Source organism: Hippopotamus amphibius, chromosome 6 (genome assembly GCF_030028045.1).
Source record: "Hippopotamus amphibius kiboko isolate mHipAmp2 chromosome 6, mHipAmp2.hap2, whole genome shotgun sequence".
In the NCBI taxonomy this organism is placed as follows: Eukaryota; Metazoa; Chordata; class Mammalia; order Artiodactyla; family Hippopotamidae; genus Hippopotamus; species Hippopotamus amphibius.
This window is the reverse complement of record NC_080191.1, coordinates 158211292-158238935: the sequence shown is the minus strand read 5'-3', so window position 1 is coordinate 158238935 and position 27644 is coordinate 158211292. Positions and strand designations below refer to the sequence as shown.

Genomic DNA, 27644 nt, shown 5'->3' with positions numbered 1-27644 from the left:
AGGCCCGGGGCTGCCTCCTCGGGCCGCGCCGGGGCCGCCCCGCACTGCGCATGAGCGGGAGCCCGGCGAGCCCGTGAGAGGAGCCGCCGCCGCCGCCGCCGTCCATTCGCTGCGGAGCCGGAGGAGGAGGGGAGAGGCCTGGAGGACACCAACATGGTGAGGCACTGCGGCCGCCCGCCCCGCCGGCTGGGGGCCGGCGCAGCCGCGCACCCCCGCCCCGGCCGCCCTCCGCCCCGCGGCGACCCCGCCGCTCCGGGCTTCGGCCCGCGGCCTCCGTCCCGCTCCCCGGCGGGGCTCTCCTCCCCGCCTCTGCCTTCCTCCTTCGCCCCTTCCCGCCCGGGCGCCGCCGCTACGCGAGAGCCGAGGAGGCGGAGCGGGGCCGGGCCTAGTCGGGAGCCCCGGGGAGTTTGGGGCGCGGGGAGCGGCCCCCGGTGCCCCTCGCTGGGCCCGGCGCGGCGGGGGGAGGCGTTGGGGCGGGGGGAGGGGATGGGGCAACGGCCCCGTCCCTGCCCGGCCCCCACGCCGGCTCCATTGTGTCTGGCCGGGGACCGGGGTCCGGGGTTCCGGGTGAGGAGCCTCCCCCCCCCCTCCCGGAGCCGGGGCTTCCCCTCCGCCCCGCCGGGGAGGAGGGAAGACTTTCCCGGCGCTCCTCTCCCTCCTGCGCTCAGGTTCCAACACCCCTCAAGTCTCCAGGCAGCTTTGCTCGGGGCGGGGTAATAGCCCTCTTCCTTTCTCCATCACCTCTAAGTTGCGTCCCGTGCTCTTGGAAAATGGGAGTTTCACTGGCCAGTTGGTGGAGGTTATATTTACCTCTCTACGGAGAACATGGGAGACCGCTGAGCTTGGGGGACGTGGGGGGAGGGGGGAGTACGGAAGTGCAACCTGTTCTCGTTTCAGAAAATTAGGAGAAACAGCCTTGCTACCTTTTGAGCACGTATTTTATTTCCTTGGGATGGGAGGAGTAACTGCTTTATTAGGCCAGTTAAAAACCATTTATGATTTTTAAAAAACAGTCTGTCAAGTTAGTCCCCTCTCCTTTTTTGTTTGGAAGATGTCTTACAGGCTTGAAGGCGTGGTATTCAAGGTTTGCTAATTCTGTACCTGACTCCTGGACTTTTTGTTTTTCAGAAGCGATGTTTGGCGTTATAGTCTGAGCATGAGTTGAATTCCATGCAGGTTACTGTATGAGTAGATAGTAGAAATGATATTGTTGTCCTTTTGCTCATGCGGAACATAAAGGCCTCTTTGAGGAGGGTGTATGTGTGTGTGTCTGTGTTAAGGGAATGCCCCAGTGTCTTTGTTTTTAGTTGATCTTATTTCTGTTGAATGACACTTATCTAGTCTCAGCCTCCAACTTGCCAGAATTTTGGTGTTATGTATGGATATGTGGTTTAGTTTGCCATATACTCAAGACTTGGGTTCTGTGGTAAGTTCCATGAAAGTTTACTGTTTGTATTTGTAAGAGAACTTTGCCATAAAGTACAGGTTAATGCTTAGGTTGATATTACAGTGTTCAAAGATCCACCGGGGCAGCTAAACAGTTTACAATTTCCTAAGCATTTTGACGGCCATAGACATTACTTCTAAAGTTTCCAGACTCTTGGCTTGTAAGAGTATGCTTGAAGTAATGAAATGTAATTCCCTGGTAAACACTCTGTGAGGGCATTGAAATGTGTTCTGTTCTTAATAGTCTGCAATCAGCTTCATCCTCTGGAATCCAAGGTGTTGGTAATACTCATTACCTGTTCACGAATTCGGGATTCATGTGGTTCATATAAGAGTTCAGCTCGTATTGGAGACTGTAAGCTGCTATCCTTTTTTACTACTGAATTAGCTAGTTTTGGAACCTAGCCATAACATTTAATTACACCAGTAATGACAAGATATCACTAATTTAAAACACTTTTTGTGGCTGAACTCAGATCGTGGGACTAGAATTGTCTTGGTTAAGTTTTCCTTGTAAATTTATTTTACTTATAATTATTTCTTGATACAATTTTTGGGCTAATGTTTTTTGGTGTGTGTAATGCAGCCCATTTCCAGAGCACATGTTATATTGTCAGTTCTGGGTCAAATTAAAATGATGGGATATCTGAATTTTTTTTTAATATCTGAATATTTTTTGATATCTGAAAAAAATTGTTCATTTAACCTACCTGACATCCACACAGAAAGGCCAAAAATAACTCCAAAACTAGACAATGTTCTGTTATCCCTGAAAATCTTTTTAAAAGTGTTCGATTTCTGGCTTGTTTTCTTATTTCTAAGAGGACAGGATTTGATGATTTCTAAAATTACATTCAGCTAAAAATTTTGATTTTAATGATTTTTCTTAGATGTGTGAGAAGTTTGTAGGCTGTGTAACTTACTAGACTCACAGCATTATAGAATTCTTAGACCTGAAATGGCTTCAGAGATCATCTAATTTACTCCTCTTCCCTTTTACAGAAGAAGAAATTGAGGGTCAAGGAGGTTTTGAGGTTCAAGTTTGCAAAATTGTTAGTTGCAGAACTGAAACTAACTTTTCCTGATTTTACTATTTCCCTCAGTATTTGTGGTACATGTAATCTTTTAACTCACATGAAATCTAGAGAAATGGTTGAAAATTGGATTGGAAATTAGCTTACTCATTTAAACAGAGGGAAGCCCAAGTGTTATTAATGAAAATGTTAAAATGCAAATTAATGATTAATGATGTTAATTTACTGTTTTTAATGTTTTTTTAAAAAAAGTGTGGGCTTTGAAATTCAAGATTATATTTTCAACAAATATCAGACTTTGTAAGTCGAGATTAATGTAGGCCTGTTCATTGTTGTCTCTGTAGAACTTATTTCATATTGTTTTGCATATACATAAGTAAATTAAGGGAGGGCATTAATTAATTTTAATAATTATTTCTTAAATGCCTGCTGTGTGCCAGGCACTTTTCTAGGCACTGGGGATATGGATATACACAAACATATATTTTATATCTATCTGTCTGTCTATCTAACACCCCCCCACTGAAAAGATAAAAATCCCTGCCCTGGTGAGGGTTACATTGTAGTAGCGAGAGACAAATAATAAACATAGTATATATTTTTCTTCCTTAACATGTTAGAAGGTGTTAAGTGCTATATGGGAGAAAAGCAGTGTTAGGGAGGGGAATTGGGAGTGTTGGGAAGCAGTGGAATTGGGGTTGCAAAATGGTGTTTGCACCACTGATAAAGTGGATTTTGAGCTGACTAGGAGATGAAGGAGTAAGCCATGCAGAAATGTGGTCAGAGACAGTTTGAGGAACAGTGAGCCCAGTGTGGCTGGAGTAGTGTGATGGGGGAGAGAGGCATGATGGGCATTGGAGTAGATGAGGTTTGAGTGGTAAGGAGTGGAGATGGGCATGGGTGGGCATTGTAAGGATATTGTGTTTTTACTCGAAGAGAAATAGGAAGTTGGTGAAGCATTCTGAGTGGTAGGATAGACCTTGTTTCTACTGTCTCAGTGTCCTATTAAAATTATATTATAGATAATTATTTTCAAGGTAGTTTTTAAAGACAACCAGAAATGCAGCTTCTGTGTGCAGAGTTTTTGAATTCTGATTAAGATGACTGTCCAGTATTCAGTAAAAACTAGTTGAACATCAAGTTTACCTAGCCATGTTAGTTAATAAAAACAACACAGCACATTCTCTTTTGTAGATTGCTTTTCAGTATGTTCTGGTAGTTTGCATGTCGCTTAATGACTGTATGCAAAAAACTGGTCCTTTGGGGAGAAAGAACACTAATGTTTATTGAGACCATACTATCTGCTAGTCAGACAATTCACAACTGTTTTATCTCCACTCCAACTTGTGAGATAAGTATTGCTACCTCCTTTTGACATATCTGAAAAAGGAGGTTTAGCATCTCTAAAGAAATGACCAAGGTAAAGCGCTTGTATATGACAGAGCAGGGATTAGAAGCCTGGTCTCTGGTTACACACTTTACCCTTCCTCTTTTTTTTTTTTTTAAACCCAGCAAGCACCCTTTCCATATAGGTGAGGAATTTTTAATTGGTTTCACTCTGGTTTCTTCCTTATATTGAATAGTGACCTAGTTGTTTCCATATCAAATCAGATCATCTGATGTAAACATTTAAGTAATTGAAAAATTAGAACTGTTTTGATACATATGGTAAAAAGGTTGAAAGTAAAATTAACTTGTGATGGTGCATTTTTTTGTTTTAAGTTTTAAAAGAGCTGAGCTCATTTGAGTCAAGGAGCTCTTTTGATTATGGCTTCATAGGTTAGGTCAAGCATAATAAAAATCTGTGAGAAAGCCCTCTTTTAAATTTGAGTGTGTGTTGTTCAGGTTGTGATAGTATTAGCCATGACATTTGATGAAGAGAGATAGTTCCAAACAGGATTCAGTTGCTTTGTGGACACAAACAAGCTCTTGAATAACCTGCTGACTATCTAGTTTACCTAGTCACTTTGGGTGTATACCCCCACCTGAGAAAAAGCAAGAACAGAAGGGGAAAATGACATTGAAGTGTCTTTCATCACTTTGTTGAATCCATTTTATATAATTCATACCTAATCATTTGGAGTGATTAGGCTGCTTATTTGCATTGTAAAATTTTAAGAGATTTACTTTTAAACAGTTCTTTGCTAAAGAATTCTATTGCATTACACTTTCGAATCCTTCAACACTGAACATAGTGTTCAGCAACAGATTAAGTTGAAGTACATGGCCCATTCCTTTGTTATATTAGGATATTTTTATTTCAGTAAACATTTAAAGCACTTATTTGTTATTCACAGGATTTTAATGTTTCTGAATTTAGGATTTGAGTAGATACCAAATCTTAGAATTAGGAGATTTCACTTTTCAAGGGATCATTTATTTCCCTTTATGAAACAAATACGCATGACTGTTGAATGCTAGTAATTATTATAAGTTCTTTAACTGTGGAACTTTAAAAATATCATTTAATTCTTTTTGTTGTTGTTCCTTTGTTTTCACCTCGGTAATCTTTTTGTTAATTCAAGATTTCTTTAGAAAAGATGTTTATGGAGAGGAGGAGCAAATTTTAATTAGCTACCTTGACTACTTGTTAGATGTTCAAGCAGTAAGTTTGGGAGAATCAGTTGAAATATGATGGCTAACACAAGTATTCTAAGGAGGGTATTTCTATCCCATTATCAAAGATAATCAGGAATTAGCAAACATAACTTTTTAATAGTCAAAACAGTCTCCTCTAAACCAGAATCAAAACATTTATTCCATTTACAGTAGTAGTTATCTTTTGAAATATAATTCTGAGGATGGGAGGAGAAAATCCTTTAAATTTTCATTAATGGAATATATTTTAAAACTCGAGGAAAATCCTTTAAAAACGTACAAAACCAGTTTGAATCTTACAAGTATACTTCTGAAATACTTTTTCAGGTGAATTACTGTTATATAAAACATTGAGTACAGTGATTACGTAGTATAGTATATTATTTCACTTTTGACTTAGAAGTAGTGCAGGTCCTCTCAAAAAAAGAGTTCATTTCACCTGTCATTCAAAGTGCAGGAAGTTTATGGATGAATGGTGAGAGCCACAGGCCTACCATAAGTAACTGTTCTAAACTGCAGATTATAATTTACATGAATACTGAGGGTTTGGGTTTTTGTTTTTGTTTTGCTTAATATTCAAAATTGTACACATTTGCTTATATTTTCTGGTTATAACTGGTACATGTTTTTTTTCCTCTGAGTTTCAAGCCTTCTCATTAGAAAAGGAAACCCTGACTTTCAGTGCCCCTAATTTTCCACCTCTGTGTAGTTAAAGCTATAGATTGTGGCGTCTCTTTAAAAATAGACTATGACAGCAGTATAAACACATTTTTTTTCTTCCTGATGAATTACTTGTCTTAAAAATAACCAATCCACCTCTTCGCCCCTTCCCCCTTCCCAAAAAACTCTAAAAGGAAGTTCTATTCCTAAATTAGTCTTTTAGTTATTTAGTAAGGGAATGCTTAATGTGCAACTTTTAGTCAAAATGCAAATAGTTTACATTTGAAAGGGAAAGGTTCAATTGATTACTGATTTAACTTTTCCATAAAAATAGGTGAAGAAATACTGTTCACAATTCCCCTCTCCCCCCCAGTGCACACAATAAGTACTCAGTGGTTGCATTTTTGCCTTTTTTGTTTTCTCTCTCACTTGACAACAGTTTAGAATAAATGGAAGAGCTGTATGCCTTGAAGCCAGGCACCAGGGTTTCATTTCTGGCTCTGCAACTTTTTGGATAAGTCTGTCTTTAGATAAAATGAGCTCTGAGGCTTGATTTCCTCATTGGTAAAACAGAATCAATGATAAGCACCTTGCAGAATTGTTAATAATTAAATACCTAACACAGAGTTGGCACATAGTAGGAGCTCATATAATTGTTAGCTGCCAGTGTTCTGATTATGGAGGTGGTTGTTCTTTCTTACTATCTTATTTACATAAAATTACTTTTTTCTCTGGAGTATATTTTTCGTGGACTTGTAAGGAGTCCTTACTATGTGCTAGTTACAGTTCTAAGAGTTTAACTTGAATTAGTTCAGATAACCTTCACACCCTGTTTACAAATGAAGAAATTGAAGCACAGAGATTAATTTTCCTAAAATTACACAGCCGTTAAGAGGCACAGGTGGGATTAAAATCTTGCCAGTCTGATTTGAAAGTCTGCAGTCTTCACCTCTCTGTTTCTAGTAGAAGGGAAGAGAATTTCTAGGTACTCCTGTTTAGACTCTTAGCCTGGCTTTCTGGTAGAACTTTGCCCCTAGGTGAAAGTCTTCTCTAGGAGTAGGTAGTCTGGTTAGTTGAATTGATTTTTCTTGTACTTTTGACTTCAGACCATAATCTGTGAGAAGGCCTTTTATAAGGTGAGTCGTTTGGAATATTGGTAACATTTGGCTATATCTGCTGAATACTGTGTATCATATATGGAAAGTATGATTTTTTGAACTTAAACCAGCATATCTAAATTTCAGGTGAAGTTAAAAAACTGTTAATCATATGGTAAACACGAGAACAACATACAGGGCTTTTGATGGAAGTTATGGGTGATCATCACATTGATTTTTTAGACCATTGTCTTTTGTGAGATTCATCAAATCCTGAGATAACTAGAATTGAGTTAGGAAATTAATTCCTTTAAAAATATAAAGGCTTTGGTGTCTTTCTTTCTGGAGTTTAGACTGAATTTGAAACTTAAGGGTGAGAGATTGAAACTTAAGGTTGAGATTCTATTTAGGACAATAGAAATAAAATGAATCTTAATTTTTTGCTTTTAAAAATGTTACCCATTACAATTATTTTTATTTTGAAACTGTTAGAACTTAGTTAACTAGAAAATAATTTTCCATGTTCATTGTTTTTCTTGATGCAAATACTTAAGAGGAATTTTGTAACTATGATCGTTATTTTTTCTTATTTTTTCTTATAGAGCTTTTCTGAATCCCTCTTCTTCTATCACAATAGACTTTGTGAGTTCAGTGGTCATACACTTGGCTGTATGATAATTGGCTACATCCAACATATTTGTCTTTTTTTTTTTCCAGATAAACTGTTATTTTAAATGTGATTCTTAAATTTCGAGTGGAAAAAAATTGCAAGCATGCTAGATTTAAGTATTAAACTATATATTGATAACCAGATTTTTTTTTTTTGAAAGATGAGTAAGTAGGTGCTTTTTACTGTTCAGATTATAGTAATAATAGTATTTCTAACTTTGGTAATCTTTGATACAATTATTATTAGCTTTCCCTCTCATTCTCCCTCCCCCTCTTTTCTCCCTTCTTCCGTTCTCCTTCCCCTCTTTTTTGCTAGAATTATAAATAATCAGGATATAGTCTGTATTTTGTACATTTTACACACTTACTGATATTGAATTTCCTTGAAAGTTTGATAATCTCTAGATTTTATATTGGATCCTAAAGATTGTATTGCCTAATCTTATCTGATGACCACTCTCGTTTGTTCCTTCCAAGTGAGCCTTAAGTAATGTGTACTGCGTTTGAGTGCTGAATCAGTGGGCTTGTCGTGTGTTTTGCTCTTAGGAAGATATGCACTGGGTGTGTAGCAGAAATAGAGACAGCCCATCTGTTTTTTCTTCCACCTCAGTTTTCTATCCACCGTCTCATCCGCTAAAAAATAATTCTTTACTGTCTAGATATCCTTTTTCCCTTCCTTAAGTTGATAGAAATGTAAACCTTTGAGCTGTACTCTGAAGATCAGGACACCTTGCCTGGTGCCCTCTTACAGCCTGGGAAAAGGCGGTGGGAATGTTGTAGCTCTCCTGAATAGGCTTGGGAAAAGGGCAGGTCTGTAGCCCACTCCAGCTTTCCTTTCGGACAACCTTTGGGACTACAGAATTGAGTACATCCTCTCTAGTAGGAGAGTAAGTATTAAGAGAGCTGACGGAGAAATGGTCAGGGTGCATTATAAGTACAAGAAAGGGGAGGGTACTTATCAGACTTTGCAGGAATGGAATTGCTTATTACCACTTGGCCGAGCAGGAGCTCATACTATCAGTTCTCTGCGAGGTATCACTCAGCCTCTATGGTGTTGGAAATGGGTAGCTGCAACCTTTTTTCTTAAAATATATTGATATTGCCCCATATACTGGAAATTTACAGCGATTAAAATAGCTTCTATTTGCATATACATAGACATTATTTATTACATGTGCTTTTATTTCAGATAAGATATGAAATGGAGTTAATTCACTTAAATAATTTTGTTATTAGTTTTTATGGATAAGACTTTTTTGTCTTTGTGTCCTCCCCAATTTTCTAATATCTTGCTTTCCGACAGGAAGTCATTAGTAGAGCAAACAACTCTTTTTGGCTTGCAGAAGTGACTTAAACTGTGTTTTTCCTCCCTCTCTTCAACAAAACTGATTCAAGCTTCAGGGAACGACACTGGACTTAATACTGTATGATAAAACCCCCAATAATTCTGATTGTTTTGCTGCCTCTCACTTTTAGGAGAATGGAAAAAGCTTATACAGAGAAGTTATATCAGGTTTAATTAAAAAAGTAATTTCTAGGTTGTGCCTGTAGTTGTTATACTTCTGGGTTAATCTCCAACACTTTGTATGGTTATAATGAGGGGATTATAGTGACCCTCAGGTACTTCCCTGTTCCTCAAAGGATTAAAACATAGTCAGTATGCTATATCTCTTAGATGCGGTATCTCTTATGTATATCTCTTAGAAATTGATTTTATACTGATTTTAAAAGTAACTTTCAGTAACAAAAGTTGAAATCAAAGTGGTTTCCTTTTAGTTAAACAGTATATTAAGACAGGTATCTTCCTTGGCATTTGATTTCATTGTGAGTTTGTTGCAATTGAATAATATCTTCAGGAGATACTTTTCAAGAGGGAAGACTCCTAGATATTTTATCTGGTATCCAGAAGTGGTAGAGTTATTTGTGAAGGAACAAGAGGTTAGTGAATTTATAGTGTCTCAATTTTAATGGAGAACAGAGGTTGAGATTTTAATCTGTAATCCTAAGCAATAACATACAAGGGTGAATCAAAAATTATCCACACTCCGGTTATGTGAAAACTGTTGGCCGCAGTGTCTTATCAGAGCTTTCCATTCAAGGCAACTGTCTCCCCAGTCACTGGTGTGCAGGTGTTTATGTGTTCCATCAATTCATTTGTAACTACGGTGTGAGCAAAAATGGATGCCTCACTTGTGATTTCCGTGAAAGAAGAGCAACGTGCAGTGATTCGTTTTTTTGTGGTCTGAGGGTGTAGCTGGTGCCTTTATTTACTGAAGACTTGTGCGCAGTATGGAGAAAGTGTTTTGTCGTGAAGAAGTGTGTATGAATGGATAGAGAAGTTCAAGGAAGGTCGCACAAGTGTTAGCCATCAAGAAGGAGCCAGATTCACTTCTGATGAAAAAGTGAAGACAGCAGTGCATTTGTGGCTCACAGCCCAGCCTAAAACATGTTTTAGTGAGGGAATACGAAAGCTTGTTGACAGAAGGACGAAGTGTATTGAGAAGCAAGGAGATTATGTCGAAAAATGATGTATTTGTCTTTTCTAAAAGTTAATTAAAATAAACACTACAGCCAGAGTGTGGATGATTTTTGACTCATCCTCTTATTTATAGAGAGAGAAGAGTATGGCTGACAGGTTAGACTCTAGGGTATAAAAGATAGGGTTGGTTTTCGTATTTGATTTTGCATAGTCTTATTTTTACTTTGTGATAGATAGGTAGAGATATTTATATCTTTGGCAGTCTTTTTCCTGAAAATCTCAAAAGGTTTATAAATATGTACAGCAGGCAGTGTGGTTTTTGGAAAGATTACTAAAACTCAGATTCATAAGATCTTTCTGTTCTTGTCCTATTTCTACTAATAATAATTTGGGTGATTTTTTTTTTTTTAACAAATTCCTTAACCTTTGGGATCTGTTCCCTCATCTGTACAATCAGGTGGTTGAGGTTTTTGATCTGTCAGTTTGGGCCAGATCAAAAATGCTGGGGTTCTCAGATGTGTTGCTTAAACCACAGAACACTATTAATGTGTGCCCTACTCACATGTTTTTTCCTTCATTTACAATAATAGCTAAGGAGGAACCCAAGTATTTTGCTGAGAGATGGTATGAGGACTTGCGAGAGGGGAGAGTAATAGTGGCGAGGCTGAAGTTGCACAGGAGACCAGCTTGGGTGAGAGGAGTGAAAGAAAATAGCCCTTGATACTGGGAGAGAGCGGAGGGCCTGATTGCCTTGCTTCATTTTGCTTAGGGCTCAGGTCCGATGAGAAATGAATACGTGTCAACACAAGGCCAGTGAGAGAAGGTCATTACCAGTAGAGAGGCTGGCTAGAGAGAACGTCTGCTAGGTTCAGGCTAAGGAAAAGAGGTGATTCTTTCAGGGTAAAGAAGAATTCTGTTAAAAATTACCTTGGTGGGAAGGTTGCAGGGTACTTGTTAATGTTTCACTGCTTCTGATTTGACTGAAAATATGAGGAAATTCTATTGATAATTATCTTGGTTCCTGAACACTGCAAGGAGAAATCTAGAGTACTCATATTCTGTTGCTTTCTCACATTTGGTGAAAAACATCAAGAGAACAAGGGGGTGGGCTGAGGAGTGAGGTTGGGGAGAATTGTACCCCATATCCATAAATTTATAATGGGTTTTAGGACTCTAACAAATACCTGTTAATCTCATTGTTCCTCAGGGTCACTTGACTGTTCTGACTGGCTAAATAATGTCACCTTCTTCCTCACCACGCCTTACGCATCCCTTAGAGCTTTGTGGTCGGTTAAGATTTTGAGAGTAGCTCTGCTTCCCTTCTATAGCTCTGTAGAACTCCCGAGACCCCCTTTTAGGAGAAATGCAGGGTGGGTGAACGTCTCTTGTCTCTGTCCTAGTTTCTTTTCTAAAATGATACTAATTTTATGTTTTAGATTTTTTAAAAATTTGTCTTTCTGATTAATCAAAAATAAGTCTTGAGCTAAATGTTTTAATGTTTTATGAGGAAAAAGTATTGCTAAAGATGATTTAGTCCGCAATATAGAAATACTTAGTCTTTTATGATGTTACACAGAGTTTCAGTTGATTTTCTGGTTTCAATAGAACAAGTTGAAATCATCGCAGAAGGATAAAGTTCGTCAGTTTATGATCTTCACACAATCTAGTGAAAAAACAGCAGTAAGTTGTCTGTCTCAAAATGACTGGAAGTTAGATGTTGCAACAGACAATTTTTTCCAAAATCCTGAACTTTATGTACGAGAGAGTGTAAAAGGATCATTGGACAGGAAGAAGTTAGAACAACTGTACAATAGATACAAAGGTGAGTATTTGCTTGTGACTTTAAATATTTTGAGCCAAATTTTCCAGAGTTACATGCTTCTTGTGAGAAATCAAATGATACCGAAAACTTTAATTGGGTGGATATGTCCAGCAGCTCTTTAGATCTTAGAAATTACTTTGGGAAATCTGAAAAATTATTTTCCTCCTATCGCTAAAATTTCCTCTTGATGTCTTTATTTTCTCCCCCTTTATCCCTCCCCTCCTTTTTCCTCCTCTGTGATCCAATTTGAGAATGGGGGCCGAGGCACTAGGTTTCTTTCCTCTTTTCATAAAACTCAGCTGAACCCATTTTAAGAAAACCTGCCTAATAATTTTAATAACCTTTAAATGATTATAAAGTAATATACACTTTTATCAATAATCTTTAAATAATTATAAAGTAATATACACTTTTAACAATATGTAATAGATTGAGTGAAGAAAAAGTTAATCGTTTCTCCATCTTTTCCTAATTTATTTTCCTGAGGGAACCAATTTTTAATAGCCTGGTGTCCAACTTTCTATGTCTTTTATGTTTATGCAGAAATATATCTACAGAATTTCTTTCACATTTTTTCCAAAAGCATATTATGTTTTATGTATAGTTCATGCCCCAGAGTCAAAGGATGTGCACATTTTTTATTCCTAGAGATGTTAGCATATCACATGTGACAACAATATATGTGCCTCTTTCTCCTTGTATTTGAATTTAAATTTTTGCTGTCTGAAAAGTAAATATTGGTAGTTGGGGGGTTTTATTCTTCAATTTGAGCAACAGATGTTTGTATTGTGCTTAGAATTGAATTGCAGAGTTTATGGTTTTTCTGATATTTAAGAAGTGATTTCTGTAGTGAAAAGAACTTGAAGAAAAAAAGGATTTCTGTGTATAATACTGTTGAGAATGCTACTGTAAAATGTGGCTATTTTCAGTAAAAAACCTTTATCCTTACATAGGAATGTCTGATTTTCTTTTTTTGTTGTTGTTCATGCACTTCTTTTTCATTTTAGCATATATCCCCTCCCTCTTGGACCTCCCTCCCACTCCCCCGCCTCCCCCCCCCCCATCCCACCCATCTAGGTCATTACAGTGCATGAGCTGAGCTTCCTGTGCTATACAGCAGGTTCCCACTTGCAATCTGTTTTACACATGGTATTTTATATGTCAATCCTAATCTCCCAATTCATCCCACTCTCCGCTTCCTGCCCTGTGTCCACATGTCCCTTCTCTATGTCTGTGTTCTCTATCCCTGCCCTGGAATGTCTGATTTTCTGAATGTGTGTAATAAGTATGGGACTTCTTTCATATGAATAAATGAGATGTTTAAAAATCAGGTGCCTATCTGGATATATATCCTGCTGTTTATCTTAATGCTGTTTCAAGGGCAAAGTGGCTTTACATATTACAGGGGAAAATATCTGTTAGAGCAATATTGCTTCATAGTTTTGGTCTATTGTGACCATTTAAAAAAATTGAACATAAACCATTACCTTTCTCAGTTTCAGAAATAGTGTAGTAAAGTATGGCACTAGTTTCATATTGCACTGTTGTTTTTAAAGATCCTCAAGATGAAAATAAAATTGGAATAGATGGTATACAGCAGTTCTGTGATGACCTGGCACTCGATCCAGCCAGCATTAGTGTGTTGATCATTGCGTGGAAGTTCAGAGCAGCAACACAGTGTGAGTTCTCCAAACAAGAGTTCATGGACGGCATGACAGAATTAGGGTGAGTGTATAATTACCATAGGAAATTAGGTACATCACAATGAGAATTACTGTGGAACTGACATTTGTGCCCCCAAACATTGCTATAAATAGAAATGGGCTAATATGCTAGTTCCTTCCCATGTCAAGTTATCTGTGTAGTTCGTACAACCTATTCTGTTTGCATTATGCTTTATCATTTGTTTCTAAGGGAGATTGACTAGTATTAAAATTACTGTGCTTTAGTGTTTTACATGGATAAGTGAAATGAGCAAGTTTTAAGTTATTTCCTAGTGCAAGGCAATGAACTCTGAAGTTATAAACAAACGCCTAGAATTTAAAATCTTGGAAGTTACTAATCACTTTTTGTTCTACATAAGCCTTGACAACTGATTAGCTGAATGTCTTGGTATAAATGGCCTGAAAAGTCATAGAAGTTTTACCTGTGGCCTCTAGTTGTCTATATTTAATGAGCCTCCAAAAGTATTCAGTCTGTGGATGGGTAACAGGCTGCCCTTTCTGTTTCAGCGGGTGCTTTTGAATAATAATAGCTAAACATTTGTTGAACATTTATTTTATTTCAGAAACCATGCTAAGTACTTCACCTACCACTTCACAACAGTTTTGTGAGAGAACTAGTGTTTATACCTGTATTTTAGAGATGAGAAAATGGAGGTACAGAGAAACTAGAGAGTTAGGTAGTATTAAAGCCACGATTTGAACTCAGGCATTCTGCTTCTTGACCCTGAGGCACATTGTAATCAGTCAGGGTACAGGCAAGACAGACAAACCATACCAGTACTTTGAACAGGGTAAATTTAAAAAATTGTTTTATTGTGTAAATGGGGTAAAAGAAAACTCTGTTACAAACGTGGCAGTTGCAAGAAGCTGCCACCACTCCTGGACCTGAGGGAAGGAAACAAGGAAGCAGCCTAGACACTTAAGAGGATCCCCACAAGGCTGAGATTCCGACCCCAGAAGACAGTGCGTAGCTGCTGCAGGAACATGCTGCCTGCCTTGCCTGAGTCTCTGGTGGAGGAGAAGTTAGCTAGGGGTGCTTGCTGCAGAGCCATGCAGGTTGCCACCACTGGTGAACCCTGCTGGGACCTCCCAGCCCGCTGAAACCCTTGCTTTCTGCAGAAAACAGCCTGGGATAAGAAAAGTTCCTATGGCCCCTTCTAGCCTTTCATCGCCCTTTCTTGGTATAACCTAACAATGGGCCAGCTGGCAAGAAAAATGAAGTCTCAGAATTTGTAGTCCACTGCAGATAGTCACAAAATAGGGCAAAGAAGGGTGAGTTTAAAGCCGAGAGACAATAAATTAATAACTGGCCTGGACCCTATGTTCCACAGCCAAAGCCAGCCTTATCCTAAACTTGCTGGAATTTTCTATGCTAGGATGAGTTTCATTAGAACCCTTTCTCCTCCATTTAAAAGTGAGTTTGTTGAAGTGTAATGAACTTCCAAATCAAAACTTTAATTTACAAATTAATAATCTGGGAGGCATGGAAGGAAAATAAAAGAAAAATTATTTGAAGGAAAAAAAGTGGAATGATTGGTTTGTGGAATTTATAAAAGAAGACTCTACCTTTAAGGCTGTTATGTGGAAAGTAGGACTTGGTACTTGAACCCTTTCAGCTCCTGGGAGATTGAATGCTTTGCACATGCAGAAAAACCTTAATATTGATTTGAGATAACTTCAGTTGGAGATGGTAGGGGGCTCAGCTGATGTTTATTGTACTTTTGCATATAACAAGAAGTAAGTTTTCAAGAGGAATGCTTGTTTCCTCACCTAGCCAAGACACTATGCTTTCAATTTGTTTGGAAGCTAGACGTGTGATTTATTAACCATGTAAGGAATATCTACTACAGTTTAAACTGATGATTGTAAAGCTGATTAGTGTACATTCTCATCTGTTCACTACAGCTGACTTCTACAATTTGGGTGTGTTGGCAGTCCAGTGAGTCACATGATTAAAAGTAATAGCCCATTTCTTTTCAAAATAGTAATTACTTCTAACATTTAATCACCCCGGATCTTTTCTTCCTCCAGCTAATCCCATACTTGTTTATGTAATGTAAAAAGATGAAATTTTAATGGAGTTTTTAAAAAGAGGTTCTATGAAATAAACTGTTGTAGGAATAAATAAGTTCTTAATTTATAGTGAAAAAGTTTATCTTTTATAAACTTAATTTTATAATATAGATGTGACAGCATAGAAAAACTAAAGGCCCAGATACCCAAGATGGAACAAGAATTGAAAGAACCAGGACGATTTAAGGATTTTTACCAGTTTACTTTTAATTTTGCAAAGAATCCAGGACAAAAAGGATTAGGTAAGAATTTTTAAAAATTATATTTGGTGTTTCAAATATATTCAAATACATTGACAGTGTCCCTTCGGTTTTGTAATAGAAAGTTCTATGTTTTGAGCATAAAGTTATTATCAGTTGTTATTATGTTTCTCACTGAAAAAACAGTGAGAAACATTGAACTTCTAGTTAATTAGAAAATACCCTGCCCATCAATAATAGGGTTACCCAGGATACTAATGTGAACCACGGATTTTTTTTTAAGAACTATAATACAGAAAATGAAGTTTTTTAAAATTCTGCTGACGTAGGTATGTATGCTTGCTTGTTTGTTTGTTTTTCAGAAGATATTGTAGGATCTTAGGATCATGAGTTTTTCACTATGTATCTGTTGAAATAGCATTGTAAGATTTCTGAGTCACAGAAAGCCAGATAAATGTATTTTTTGGGGTATGAATTATTTGGAAACTAAGAAAGAATAAAAAGATGATTATCATTCATAATCTTATCCAGAAATAGCCGCTGTTAACAGTTTAGATCAGTCAGTTTATACAGTAGAAATAACCACACACTTGCTTTGAGGATGGCTAAGGGAAGTGGAAGTAAAAGCTACAGTGTAATTTGCAGATTACTCATAAAAAGTAGACAGTAGCACATAATACAGAATAATAACTATGAGTGTGAGGGTTTTAGATAAAAGGAGAAATGAGTAAAAGCATGAATGGTTGGGCAGCTTCCTGGGCTAGAAGGGATATGAACTAAAGAATTTGATATTTGACTGGGCAAGGGATGATGAAAAATGTTCCAGGGAGAGAGTAGTTATGAATGAAGGTCTAAGACTTCAGAAATAAGCTTGGTTTCTTTGTGGAAGAGAGAAAACGATTTGATTTTAGTGGGAATGCTTGTATGGAGCTTAAATTGGTGAGATACAGTAAGGCTTATTTAATAAGGCTTCTTTCAAAAACAGGGCAGAAAGGCTTAAATTGGAATTTGTGGGTAATGGGGATGCACTGAAGATTTTGATGGTGGCAGCAACTTCTGTTTAATGTGAGCTTTCAGTGTGCCTGGCAGTGTGCTAAGTGCTTTACATACACTTCCTTATTTAATATTTAACAACTTTATGAGTTATTCATTCTTCCATTCAATAATTCACCAGCTACTGTGCTCCAGTCATAGAGTGCTAGACATTTTTTATCCTGTTTTGGCAGATGAGGAAACCGAGGCACAGCACATTAAATAACTTACCCAGTGATTCAAGTGAGTTTGATTTTGAAGATACAATAGTTAGGCTAATAGGAACCTCTTGTACTAATCCTTCTTTATATTTTATTTTATTTTTTATTATCATTTTTTAGATTAATAGAATGGTATATACACCACACTTTTTTAAAAAAAATTATTTATTCATTTATTTATTGGCTGTGATGGGTCTTCCTTGCTGCGCATAGGCTTTCTCTAGTTGTGGCGAGCAGGGGCTACTCTTTGGATGTGTTGCACGGGCTTCTCAGTGTGGTGGCTTCTCTTGTTGTGGAGCATGGGCTCTAGGCGCACGGGCTTCAATAGTTGTGGCATGTGAGCTTAATAGTTGTGGCTCACAGGCTCTAGTGCGCAGGCTCAGTACTTGTGGCACACGGGCTTAGTTGCTCCGCAGCATGTGGGATCTTCCCGCACCAGGGATCGAACCCGTGTTCCCTGCATTGGCAGGCAGATTCTTAACCACTGCGGACGGAAGTCCTGTATTTTAGATTAGAGAGAAAAAAAAGCTTTCAGAAAAGGATTATGTGAATAGGAATTAGACCGAGGAAGTGCCTGAAAGCTAGTAGAAGGGATGAATGTACAACATTTGTATTGGAGAATTGGCCTAAAGAGTGATTAAATGTGACTGAATTGATTAAAGATTTATGAAATATCTATTAAGCAAAATTCGAAATAATCAACTCTCCTTTCCAGTTAACTTAGGTTGAATTTTATTCTTAAAGGAAAATCCCTCATTTTGCAGGCAAAATAAGCTGGGATGCCTAGTGTTAGTTTCTCTATCTTGTATCTGTGGCCACCAGTTAACTGGGCTAGTTTTTCTAGTCTCCTCTTTTCTTCCCACAAATAAAAACCAATTAAAGTCTTTAAATTTACGTGTATATACTAAAAGAATTATTTCTGTTGTGTTTAGAAATGTAGTGCAATATTTTGATATGATTAGAGAAAATGTTGTGAACATCAAATGTTGATTTGAAGGAGCTGAACCCATTCCTTAGTTATAGCTCTACCCCTTACTAGAGCATAAAATAAATGATATTTTGGGGTGACTGTAGTTTTGGTATTGAATCTTAGTTTTTATTATATTTGGTGAAGATAAAGCAAAATTAACATTTTTATAGATGTTGGATATATCAATATGGTAAATTGGAATTTTAGATTATAGGAAAGTTGAGAAAAATATGCTGAAGAATTAGATTTTAAAATTATGTTTTATTCTGTTATAAGTATTGAGCTTAAGAAAAGTGTAACATTGTTTAATGGGTATAGAGTTTTTGTTTTTTAAGACGAAGAACTCTGAAAATTCATTGCACAGCAGTGTGAATGTAACTCACACCACTGAACTGTACACTGAAAAATGGTTAAGATGATAAATTTTATGTGTATTTAACCACAATTTAAAAGTTGTTTTGAAAAAAGCCCCAAACCATAGAATGTATAGCACAGAGTGAGCCCTAATGTAAAATAATGGATTTTACTTAATAATATTGCCTCATCAGTTATGAGAAATATACCACTCTAAAGCAATATCTTAAAAATAGTGGAAATGGGGGGAAGGTGGTGTAAAGATATATGGGAACTCTGTACTTTCTGCTCGGTTTTTCCATAAACCTAAAACTAAAGTCTTAATTTTGAAGAAAGAAAAAATGTCATAAAAGACAAATCATAATTTCTGTTTTTGTTTTGCATTGGTGTTGGGTGTCAGGCAATGTAATGACTTGCTTAGGTGAAGAACTTAATTAAAAAGAAAACAGTTTTCTTGAGAGCCTTTCTAAGGGTTCACAGGACCCTTAAATTATAATATTTGGTGGAAAGGAATTAGGAGATCACAGAAGAGGAGGTGAGGCCCAAAACAAACTGGTAAATAGTGACAGTGACAGCACTGGTCATTTGTAAGTAGTTGTGCTAGTTATTATGAGGGCTGGTGTTTTCCATACTTTCTCCTTTTCTATAATCTTATTTCTTATAACACCAGGATAGGGTACTTCCTCTGTCACCATCTGCTTTAGTCACCTGATGATCTGAATCTTAAATTTGAAAGGGATTTCATAAGTCATATGTTAAATTTAACCTATGCAAAGTAGCACCCGTACCTGATGCTCATTTAGCTTTTGTATTTGAACATGCAGGGTGGGGATGGAATCCACACTGTTTCAGAAAGTGGTCCGTGTCACAGAATAATACTCTCCCTTGTCACACAGTTTCCCTTATTCAGCTACCATCTGTCTTTATAACTTTTACCATTGTTCTTATTTATCCTTTGCTATGGCGCAAAGGAAGTCTAACCATTGAAAGATTTTTCTCATTTATCCCTTCTCCTTTTTTTCAGGTCAGCGTTCCAAATTTTAACTGTTCTTCATTTGAGAAGACCTTTGTTACTCCTGTTGTTGTCACCCCTAGATAACATTTCCAATCTCTCAGTTTCTCTCAAAGTAGAGTGCTTAAAGCTGAACATAATACTCTGGAAGGAAGCTGTTTAATGTAGAACACCATGGGTCTGTTGTTTTTTGTGAGACTTGTTGATTCTATTAATTTGTTCAAAAATTGCATTTGTTTTTTAGAAGCCATATTATTTTGGGGGCCATTCTGAACTTCTTAGTCTGTAGGTTATTTTCTTATGAACTGTTGTGGTTCAGCTAGAATGTTATACCTGTGCAGTTGCTTTAAAAATTTTTAACATTACTTGTTAAACATTTACTTTAATATTTAGAAAAATATTTAAAGTGTATTTTAATTTGTATTTTCATTTACATAATCACCTTTGCTTCTCATAACAACTCTTTGAGCTAAGTAAAAAACCTCTTTTTGTCATGAAGGTGAGGAAACTCATGGTCAGAGAGGCTGACGTATTAAGGTCACCTAACTTTAGAGTTGGTAGCATTGGGACTCAACCTCAGATCTTCTGACTCCACATTTTATATGCTTATTATATTATGTTGTGCTAACATAGATCTCTCTAGGTGAATCAAGGCTTTGTGGACAGGACTTTAAATCACCGTTACCCTCCCTAGTGAGTGGGCAACAGTTTGTTCCCCGTAGGGACAGTGTTTGGATCCAGTCTCAGTTCATTTCCATATTCATCTGGCACTCAAATGATTATCTTTTATGAAACCACACGTTGCCCCTGTTGATTCTCTTTGAAAGAATGACCCTGGGATTACCTCTGTTTGCATTTTTAATTTTATTATAAGGGCTTAAGGATTCATCCTGCAAGTATCTCAATTTTAGGTAATACTATTATTAGGACTTGCTTGTGTCTTTTTCTCTGTGTTATCCTTCTGTTTATCCTAACTGCTGTTATTGCTTCTTGTTACATTATTTTTGAATTTTTCTTTCCAATACTGCTTCAGAATCAATAATAATAATTTTAAAAATTATTAAAAAATAATAGCAATAGTAAAGACGTTATTTATCAGGCACTGTTCTAATGTTTATGTGTATTCACTCATTTAATTCTTACAACAACCCTGTCAGGGTGTAGGTACTGTTATCTTTATTTTAAACTGAATTATAGAGAGGTGAATGTAGTTGCCTGAGGCTACTTAATTAGTGGTAGAGTTGAGATTTAAGAGGCTATATTAAACCACTTCTTTCTAGTTAGGCTATTCCTTTGTCGCTAAGACATTTCTAACTAAAGGGCAGCTTTTCTTCCTTTTTGTTTTTTGTTTTTTGTGTGGCTTCGCTGCACAGGTAATGGGATTTTAGTTCCCTGACCAGGGATTGAACCTGGGCCCCTGGCAGTGAGAGTGCTGAGTCCTAACCACTGGACCACCAGGGAATTCTCTAAAGGGCAGTTTTTTTGTTTTTTTTATTTTGTTTTGTTTTTGGCTGTGTTGGGTCTTCATTGCTGCTCGTGGGCTTTCTCTAGTTGTGGCGAGCGGGGGCTACGCTTTGTTGCGGTGTGCAGGCTTCTCAGTGTGGTGGCTTCCCTTGTCATGGAGCACGGGCTGTAGGTGCACAGGCTTCAGTAGTTGTATCATGCGGGCTCAGTAGTTGTGGCACGCAGGCTTAGTTCTGCGACATATGGGATCTTCCAGACTAAGGCTCTAACCCGTGTCCCCTGCATTGGCAGGCAGATTCTTAACCACTGCATAAAGGGCAGTTTTTCATATGCTTGTGGCAATTGACATTTTATCCCTGTTCAGCTTAGTTGTATGTGTTTCAGCTTCTAACAATAACTTAATAATCTTTTTGAGTATTCCTGTTTCATCCAAAAACATTTATTGACTGCTCACTCTGGGAGCATGGAGTTAGGAGCATCTTAAGTCTGTCTGGGTGAGTTTGCAACGTCTTCACAAAGATTATAATTTTTGAGCCTTGAAGAATGAATGTTTTCAAGGCCAAAAGAAAAAGAAGCCATCTCTAATGTGGAGAGATTAGCAAGTTCAGTTGCTCAGAGGTGAGAGACATAGCACCTTTGAGAAACTGCAAGTAAGTTCATTTGACTAGAAAGGTAGATTTTATCTCAAGGCAGTAGGAAATATTGCAGATTTTTAAAAAGTTAATAGACTTCATTTTTTGAAATGCTTTAGATTTATAGCAAAATTGAGCAGAAGGTACAGAGATTTCCCAACCACCCCATCCCCCCACACATGCATCGCTTCTCCTATTATCAGACCCCCCAGAATGGTACACATCATCATCATCTGAAGGTCAGCTTCACAGCAGGTTTCACTCTTTTTTCTTCTTTTTTTAATTTTTATTGAAATATAGTTGGTTTACAATGTTGTGTTTCAGGTGTACAGCAAAGCAATTCATATATATATATATATATATGTGCATATATATACGTGTGTGTGTGTATGTGTGTGTGTATATATATATACTTTTTAAGATTCTTTTCCATTTTGGTTATTATAAAATATTGAGTATAGTTCCCTGTGCTATACAGTAGGTCCTTGTTGGTTCTCTACTCCGTATATAGTAGTGTGTATATTTTAATCCCAAACTCCCAATTTATTCCTCCCCTAGGGTTCACTCTTAATATTGTACATTCTATGAGTTTGGATAAATGTATATTGATATATATTCACCATTGTAGCATCATACAGAGAAGTTTCACTCTCCCTAATAAACCTCCATGCTCTGCCTGTTCATCCTTTCCTCCCTCCTAACCCCTGGCAACCATTGATCTTTTTACCGTCTCCATAGCTTTGCCTTTTTCAGAATGTCATATAGTTGGAATCATACAGTACGTAGCCTTTGCAGATTGACTTCTTTCACTTAGTGATATTATTATGTATTTGTTTTCCTCTGTATCTTTTCGTGGCTTGATAGCTCATTTCATTTTAGCACTGAATAGTTTTCCTTCGTCTGGGTGTACCATAGTTTCTATATCTCTCTGCCTACTAAAGGACATCTTGGTTATTTCCAAGTTTTGGCAGTTATGAATAAAGCTTCTATAAACATCGACGTGTAGGTTTTTGTGTGGGTATAAGTTTTCAGTTCATTTGGGAAAATACCTGGGAGTGTGATTGCTGGATTGTATGGTAAGCCTATGTTTAGTTTTGTAAGAAACTGCCAAACTGTTCCAAAGAGGCTGTACTATTTTGCATTCCCACCAGCAGTGAATGAGAGTTCCTGTTGCTTCACATCCTCACCAGCATTTGGTGTTGTCAGTGTTTTGGATTTTGGCCATTCCAAAAGGTGTGTAGTGGTATCTCGTTTTGATCATTGAAGAATTTTAACATGGAAGTGAAACCAAATTTATAGGCCTGAAAGGTCCATCTGAAAGTAGTGTGGTCCTTTAAAAGGAGTGGAGGCAGAACTAGAGGAAGAGAAACTGGCTATAAAGCTGTTGCAGTGATTTAGTTAGACATGAAGAGGACCGTAGCATAGGCCCTGCAAATGGGAATGGAAAAGAGAGATAGATTTAAAAGGTACTTAGAAGCCAAAATGAGAATGCTTTGATTGGAAATGTGATAAGGAGGTTAGGCTTAACCCCCATTTGGGGATATTTGGAAATGTGTAGGTGTTTTTTTGGTATTATTATAATGCGTGAGGGTTTCTACCGGGATTAAGGAGCTGTTAAATGACCTGCAATGCATGGGACTATTCTTCACAAGGAAAAATTGTTTCATTGAAAAACATTGTAGGGTGACGACATTCATTGTGAGAGAAGGAAATGGTAGGTCTGTCGAGGTAAGATAATGAGTTCTTTTTGAGCCCTGTTGAATTTGAGTTGTTTGCGGATGTCCAGTTGAAGATATCCTTAGGCAGTTAGATATAAGCATCTAGAACATAGAGAAGTTTCAGATTTAGGACTTGTTAGAGATGGTTGAGCATTTAACTTGAAAAAAAGTAAAGGTTTGGAAAAATCTACTGAGAGAAGTAGAAGTGGTTCTTGCTGACATACAGTGTTTAGAACATCAACATTTAATGGATGAATGGAGGAAGAGGAGCAGTAAAAGAAAATAAGAAGGCCAGAGAGGACAGAGGAAAATCAATAGAGTGATCCCATTAAAGCTGAAATAAGTGACAATTCCATCCAGGAGGTGTACTCAATTTTGTCAAATTATCACAGAGAGCCAAGTAGATTAAGGACATTAAGGTTTATTTGGCAACCACAAGGGCTTGGTGACCCTTCAGAGATTACTTTCAGTGGGGTAAGTGACGGAGGGGGGACACTAGTTTATAGAATTAAAGTATGTGGTAGGTGAAGAAATTGGACAATGCATATAGATTACAAAAACTTCTCTTCTTTTACTACCTGAACTTTCAAACATCATACATGTATACTCCTATCCTTGCAAAAGTCTTAGGCTAGTATATCAGCTGAGAAATGGGCATTTTATAGGTGTCTCATGGTTTACAGTTATTTGAATGTTTTACTGTTTCTGATCCTTATTTTCTAAAAATTAATTGAAAAGGAAAAATTGCTAACACTAGTAATAAGCATAGTTCTCATAAATTTAGTGCATTTAAAGTGAAGGATATCATTAAGCATGCTAATAACAGTAAATCCTACTATACATGCTAATAACAGCAGTTTTACTGCACTTAAGCTAGACAATTATATGTTTGGTTGGTATAGAAAATAATAAAATTAAAGAACCTGGAAGGAATATTTGATATAGAGCTTTAAAGCCTGCAAAGGATTAGGGATTAGTGTCATATTTCTAGTTTTCTTAAAACCTGGGGATCTGAACTTGACTTTCAGACATGTTTTCATGAGCACATTAAAAATAAAAGTAGAAGACTCTATGTACTGTTTCAAGATGATCTGTGAAGGAAGGAGAAAAAGGGTAGCTAGTAAGGCAATGGAGAGATACAAGAAAGATTAAAAGATAGGTGATAACTTGAGCATGTTCCTTTGTGGAGGGGAAAGCCAGAAGACAGGGCGAAGTTGAAGATACAGGGAGAGAAGAAACTAATCAGTAGACCAGATTCCTTGAAAAGGCAAGATGGCATATTGGACCCAGAATAATGGTTGTTAGGGGATTAACCTTGGATAGGAGAAAAAAAGAGGCACCTTTTCCATTGAGTTTGAAGGAAGACATAATGATGGATTTGAAGGTAAGTACATTTGCACATGGAGCCATAGGAAGCGTGTTCATTCAGCAGTTTCTGAATGCCTTCTGTGTGTTTCAGTCTGCTAGTTTGGGGATATGTAGTCCCTATCCTTGAAGAGGTTAGGGTCTAGTGAAGATGGGGGATTTGTTTGCCTTATGTCCTAAATGTTTTTCTTTCAGGTAGGATGTGAGCCTTTTTGGAGTCTTTCCTAGTCTCTCGTGATCCTCAGATCATCCAGAGTAGTTTGAAGATCTTATCTAAAAGGACTTTTAAGTTACTTGGGATATAATTTTTCCTGACCTAGAAATATAAATTTACTCATAAAAGCTTGCCATAACTACTTTAGTTCCTTGGAAGAGATCATAATTCTTTCTCTCTGTTGTTAAGACAGATAACAGGTTTTTTGTCATGTTGTAATATTGTTTCTTTATATTTCTCTGCTCCAAAACCAGTCAGTCATTTATGTCTTCTTCATAAAACTTTTTAAAAGACAAATCTTAGTTTATTATTAATTTTAAATTTTAAATTAATATCCTTAATGGTACCCTTGAGGTCAGAATCAGTCAGCCAACAACTTGGAGTGTAAGATTGGTTAGGATTGTGGGTAGTGATTCTTTGCATTACAACTTATAAGTGTACATCAGTGGTTTTCAACAGTTTTGCCTGTTAGGGGACCTTTGGCAATATGTGGAGATATTTTTGGTTGTCACCACTGGGGATAGGGCCGAACTGCTACTGGCATCTGGTGGGTAGAGGCCATGGATGCTGCTAATGCTGCAATGCATAGGACAGCCTCCCGCAACAAAAAATAATCTGGCTCCAACTGTCGAAAGTGCTAAAGGTGAAGAAGCACTGGTGTACATTAACATTTGAATACTTACGAGCTAGTCAAACATGCTTACCTACATTATCTCATTTAAACTTTAGAAACCCCTTATGAGGTAAGTGATATCCTTCTTGCCCTGAAGGAACCATTCATTGGTGATGGAAGCAGGATACAAAGCTTGGACTTGTCTCTATAGGAAATTTTTATTATGTAAGTATTCAGGACGCAAGCCTTTTTTTTCTCCCCCCAGTCTTTTATCTTACCTCGTTTTTTTTTTTCAGAGACAAATATTACTGATGTTTGAAGTACATAATTTATTTTTAATTTTACAGATCTAGAAATGGCCATTGCCTACTGGAATTTAGTGCTTAATGGAAGATTTAAATTCTTAGACTTATGGAATAAGTTTTTGTTGGTAAGTTCATATTTTCTGCAGTTTGGTGTTTTCTCTAAACTTTTGCTTTGTTTGAAGATAAATTAACATTTTAAAGCATAACTAACTCATTTCAGAGTGTGTAATGGACATAGAATGATAAATTTGATTTCCAAAATTTTATTACATAGGTTGTTTTGCATTCTTGTATTTGACATCATCTGGACTGTTTTTTTGAAACTTTTTAGTGTTTTGGATGCTTGCTTTTTTTTTTTTTTTTTTCTTTTAAATAGGAACATCATAAACGATCAATACCAAAAGATACTTGGAACCTTCTTTTAGACTTCAGTACAATGATTGCAGATGACATGTCTAATTATGACGAGGAAGGTAATGAACAGTTTGCTCTACCAGTTTTTTAAAAATTTGTCTTCTTTTATCACACTCTTGAACTTCTTGTCTACTTCTGTTTTCCTTAGGGTTATGTTTACCACTTCTGAGCTTTTATTTGTGCTCTTCTGAATGTATGGAATGCCTTCATCCTCTTTAGCAATCTGTATTTTTTCCTTAAATACCAATTCTGTATTTGTGTCTTCCAGAAAGGCATGAGTAATTTTCATCCGTGTTTTAGATTTTCAGTTTACTTTAGGAACCTATTCTTTTCTTAATATACTTGTATATATCTTTTTATTGTTGTCTGTTTATTTTGTCTGTGAACTTTATTGTAAACTCCTTAAGTTTAATGACTTTGTCCAAATGGAAATGGACTTTAGTTTCCTGCTGTATTACTATTGGCATTCAATAAATATTCACTGATTGAATGCTTTTCTGCTGTTTCTTCGTGTATGTATAAAGATGATTCTACCATCCACTATCAGGACATGTACTTTTGTTTTTCTGGAACTGGTAGTGATTTACATTGATATCTTCACACATACTTACCTACTTCCCCTTGAGAATAGCAGGATTTTTTTTTTTTTTTAATTGTCAAATAGACAGGTATTCTTTGAAAAAATCTCTAGTAACCCTGGTCTCCTTAAAGTGTCCTGGAACTGGTTAATCTAACCATGGATAATGTTATTTCCTTATCTTTGTTTTCATTGTCATGTATTGTCTCCTTTAAGAAGTGAGAAATGACTGATAATTGATAATTGTGCTTTCTGTTAGGCTTTACACAAAAGTGAAGAACTTCCTGATTTGGAGGTTGGCATAGAGGCATGTATAGAGGCATGCATATATGTAATTTAAAATCCTTTAGTAACTTTATTATCATGAAATAGGTTAGAGTTTGATCCTTGTTGTTAATTTCCTTTGCAAGATTGCCACAAAATGCGAAAGAAATGTTAAATGCAACTTACTATGCTTTTAGCACTGACAGCATGTCATCATATCAGGCCAGCTTTGACCAGATTACTTCAGTGGCCTGACTTCAGTGGCCTTCAGAAAACCATATTATTAATTACCAAAAGAGTTATTTTTTATCATTCTAGGAATGACCAAGTGTTGGAATAATAGAGAAGAGAGAATCCAAGGAATATTCTAGGTAGAAACTCTAAACAGCTAGAAATTTGGAAGTCCTATCAGTGCGAGTGCTTATAATGATATACTTTAACGATTGTGGGGGAGATATTTTATAAAAATAAAGAAAGGATTCTATTAAAATGTTAGTCTTATTTTTGCTTTTCTTTTCTTTCCTTTCTCCCATTTCCCCCCCTGCAGGAGCATGGCCTGTTCTTATTGATGACTTTGTGGAATTTGCACGCCCTCAAATTGCTGGGACAAAAAGTACAACAGTGTAGCACTAAAGGAACCTTCTAGAATGTACATAGTCTGTACAATAAATACAACGGAAAATTGCA

The 27644-nt window shown here is 37.0% G+C and overlaps 1 protein-coding gene and 1 non-coding gene across 4 annotated transcripts; one reads left to right on the top strand and one right to left on the bottom strand.

Annotated features, from left to right (window-relative positions):
- Positions 1 to 27644, top strand: DCUN1D1 (defective in cullin neddylation 1 domain containing 1). 3 transcript variants are annotated; one of them, XM_057738576.1, is made up of 8 exons: positions 9773 to 10674; positions 10753 to 10869; positions 11589 to 11805; positions 13362 to 13530; positions 15714 to 15844; positions 25745 to 25827; positions 26079 to 26175; positions 27505 to 27644. In XM_057738576.1, the coding sequence occupies exons 3-8, from the start codon at positions 11631 to 11633 to the stop codon at positions 27582 to 27584; spliced, it is 735 nt and encodes a 244-aa protein (XP_057594559.1). In that variant the 5' UTR covers positions 9773 to 10674; positions 10753 to 10869; positions 11589 to 11630; the 3' UTR covers positions 27585 to 27644. The 3 variants fall into 3 exon arrangements, with proteins under 3 accessions (XP_057594557.1, XP_057594559.1, XP_057594558.1); XM_057738575.1 differs by having other exon boundaries at positions 10389 to 10674; positions 10753 to 10883; XM_057738574.1 differs by lacking the exons at positions 9773 to 10674; positions 10753 to 10869 and adding an exon at positions 1 to 156.
- TRNAE-CUC (transfer RNA glutamic acid (anticodon CUC)) lies at positions 20780 to 20852 on the bottom strand. The gene has a single exon. It is a non-coding gene; the product is annotated as a tRNA-Glu (tRNA).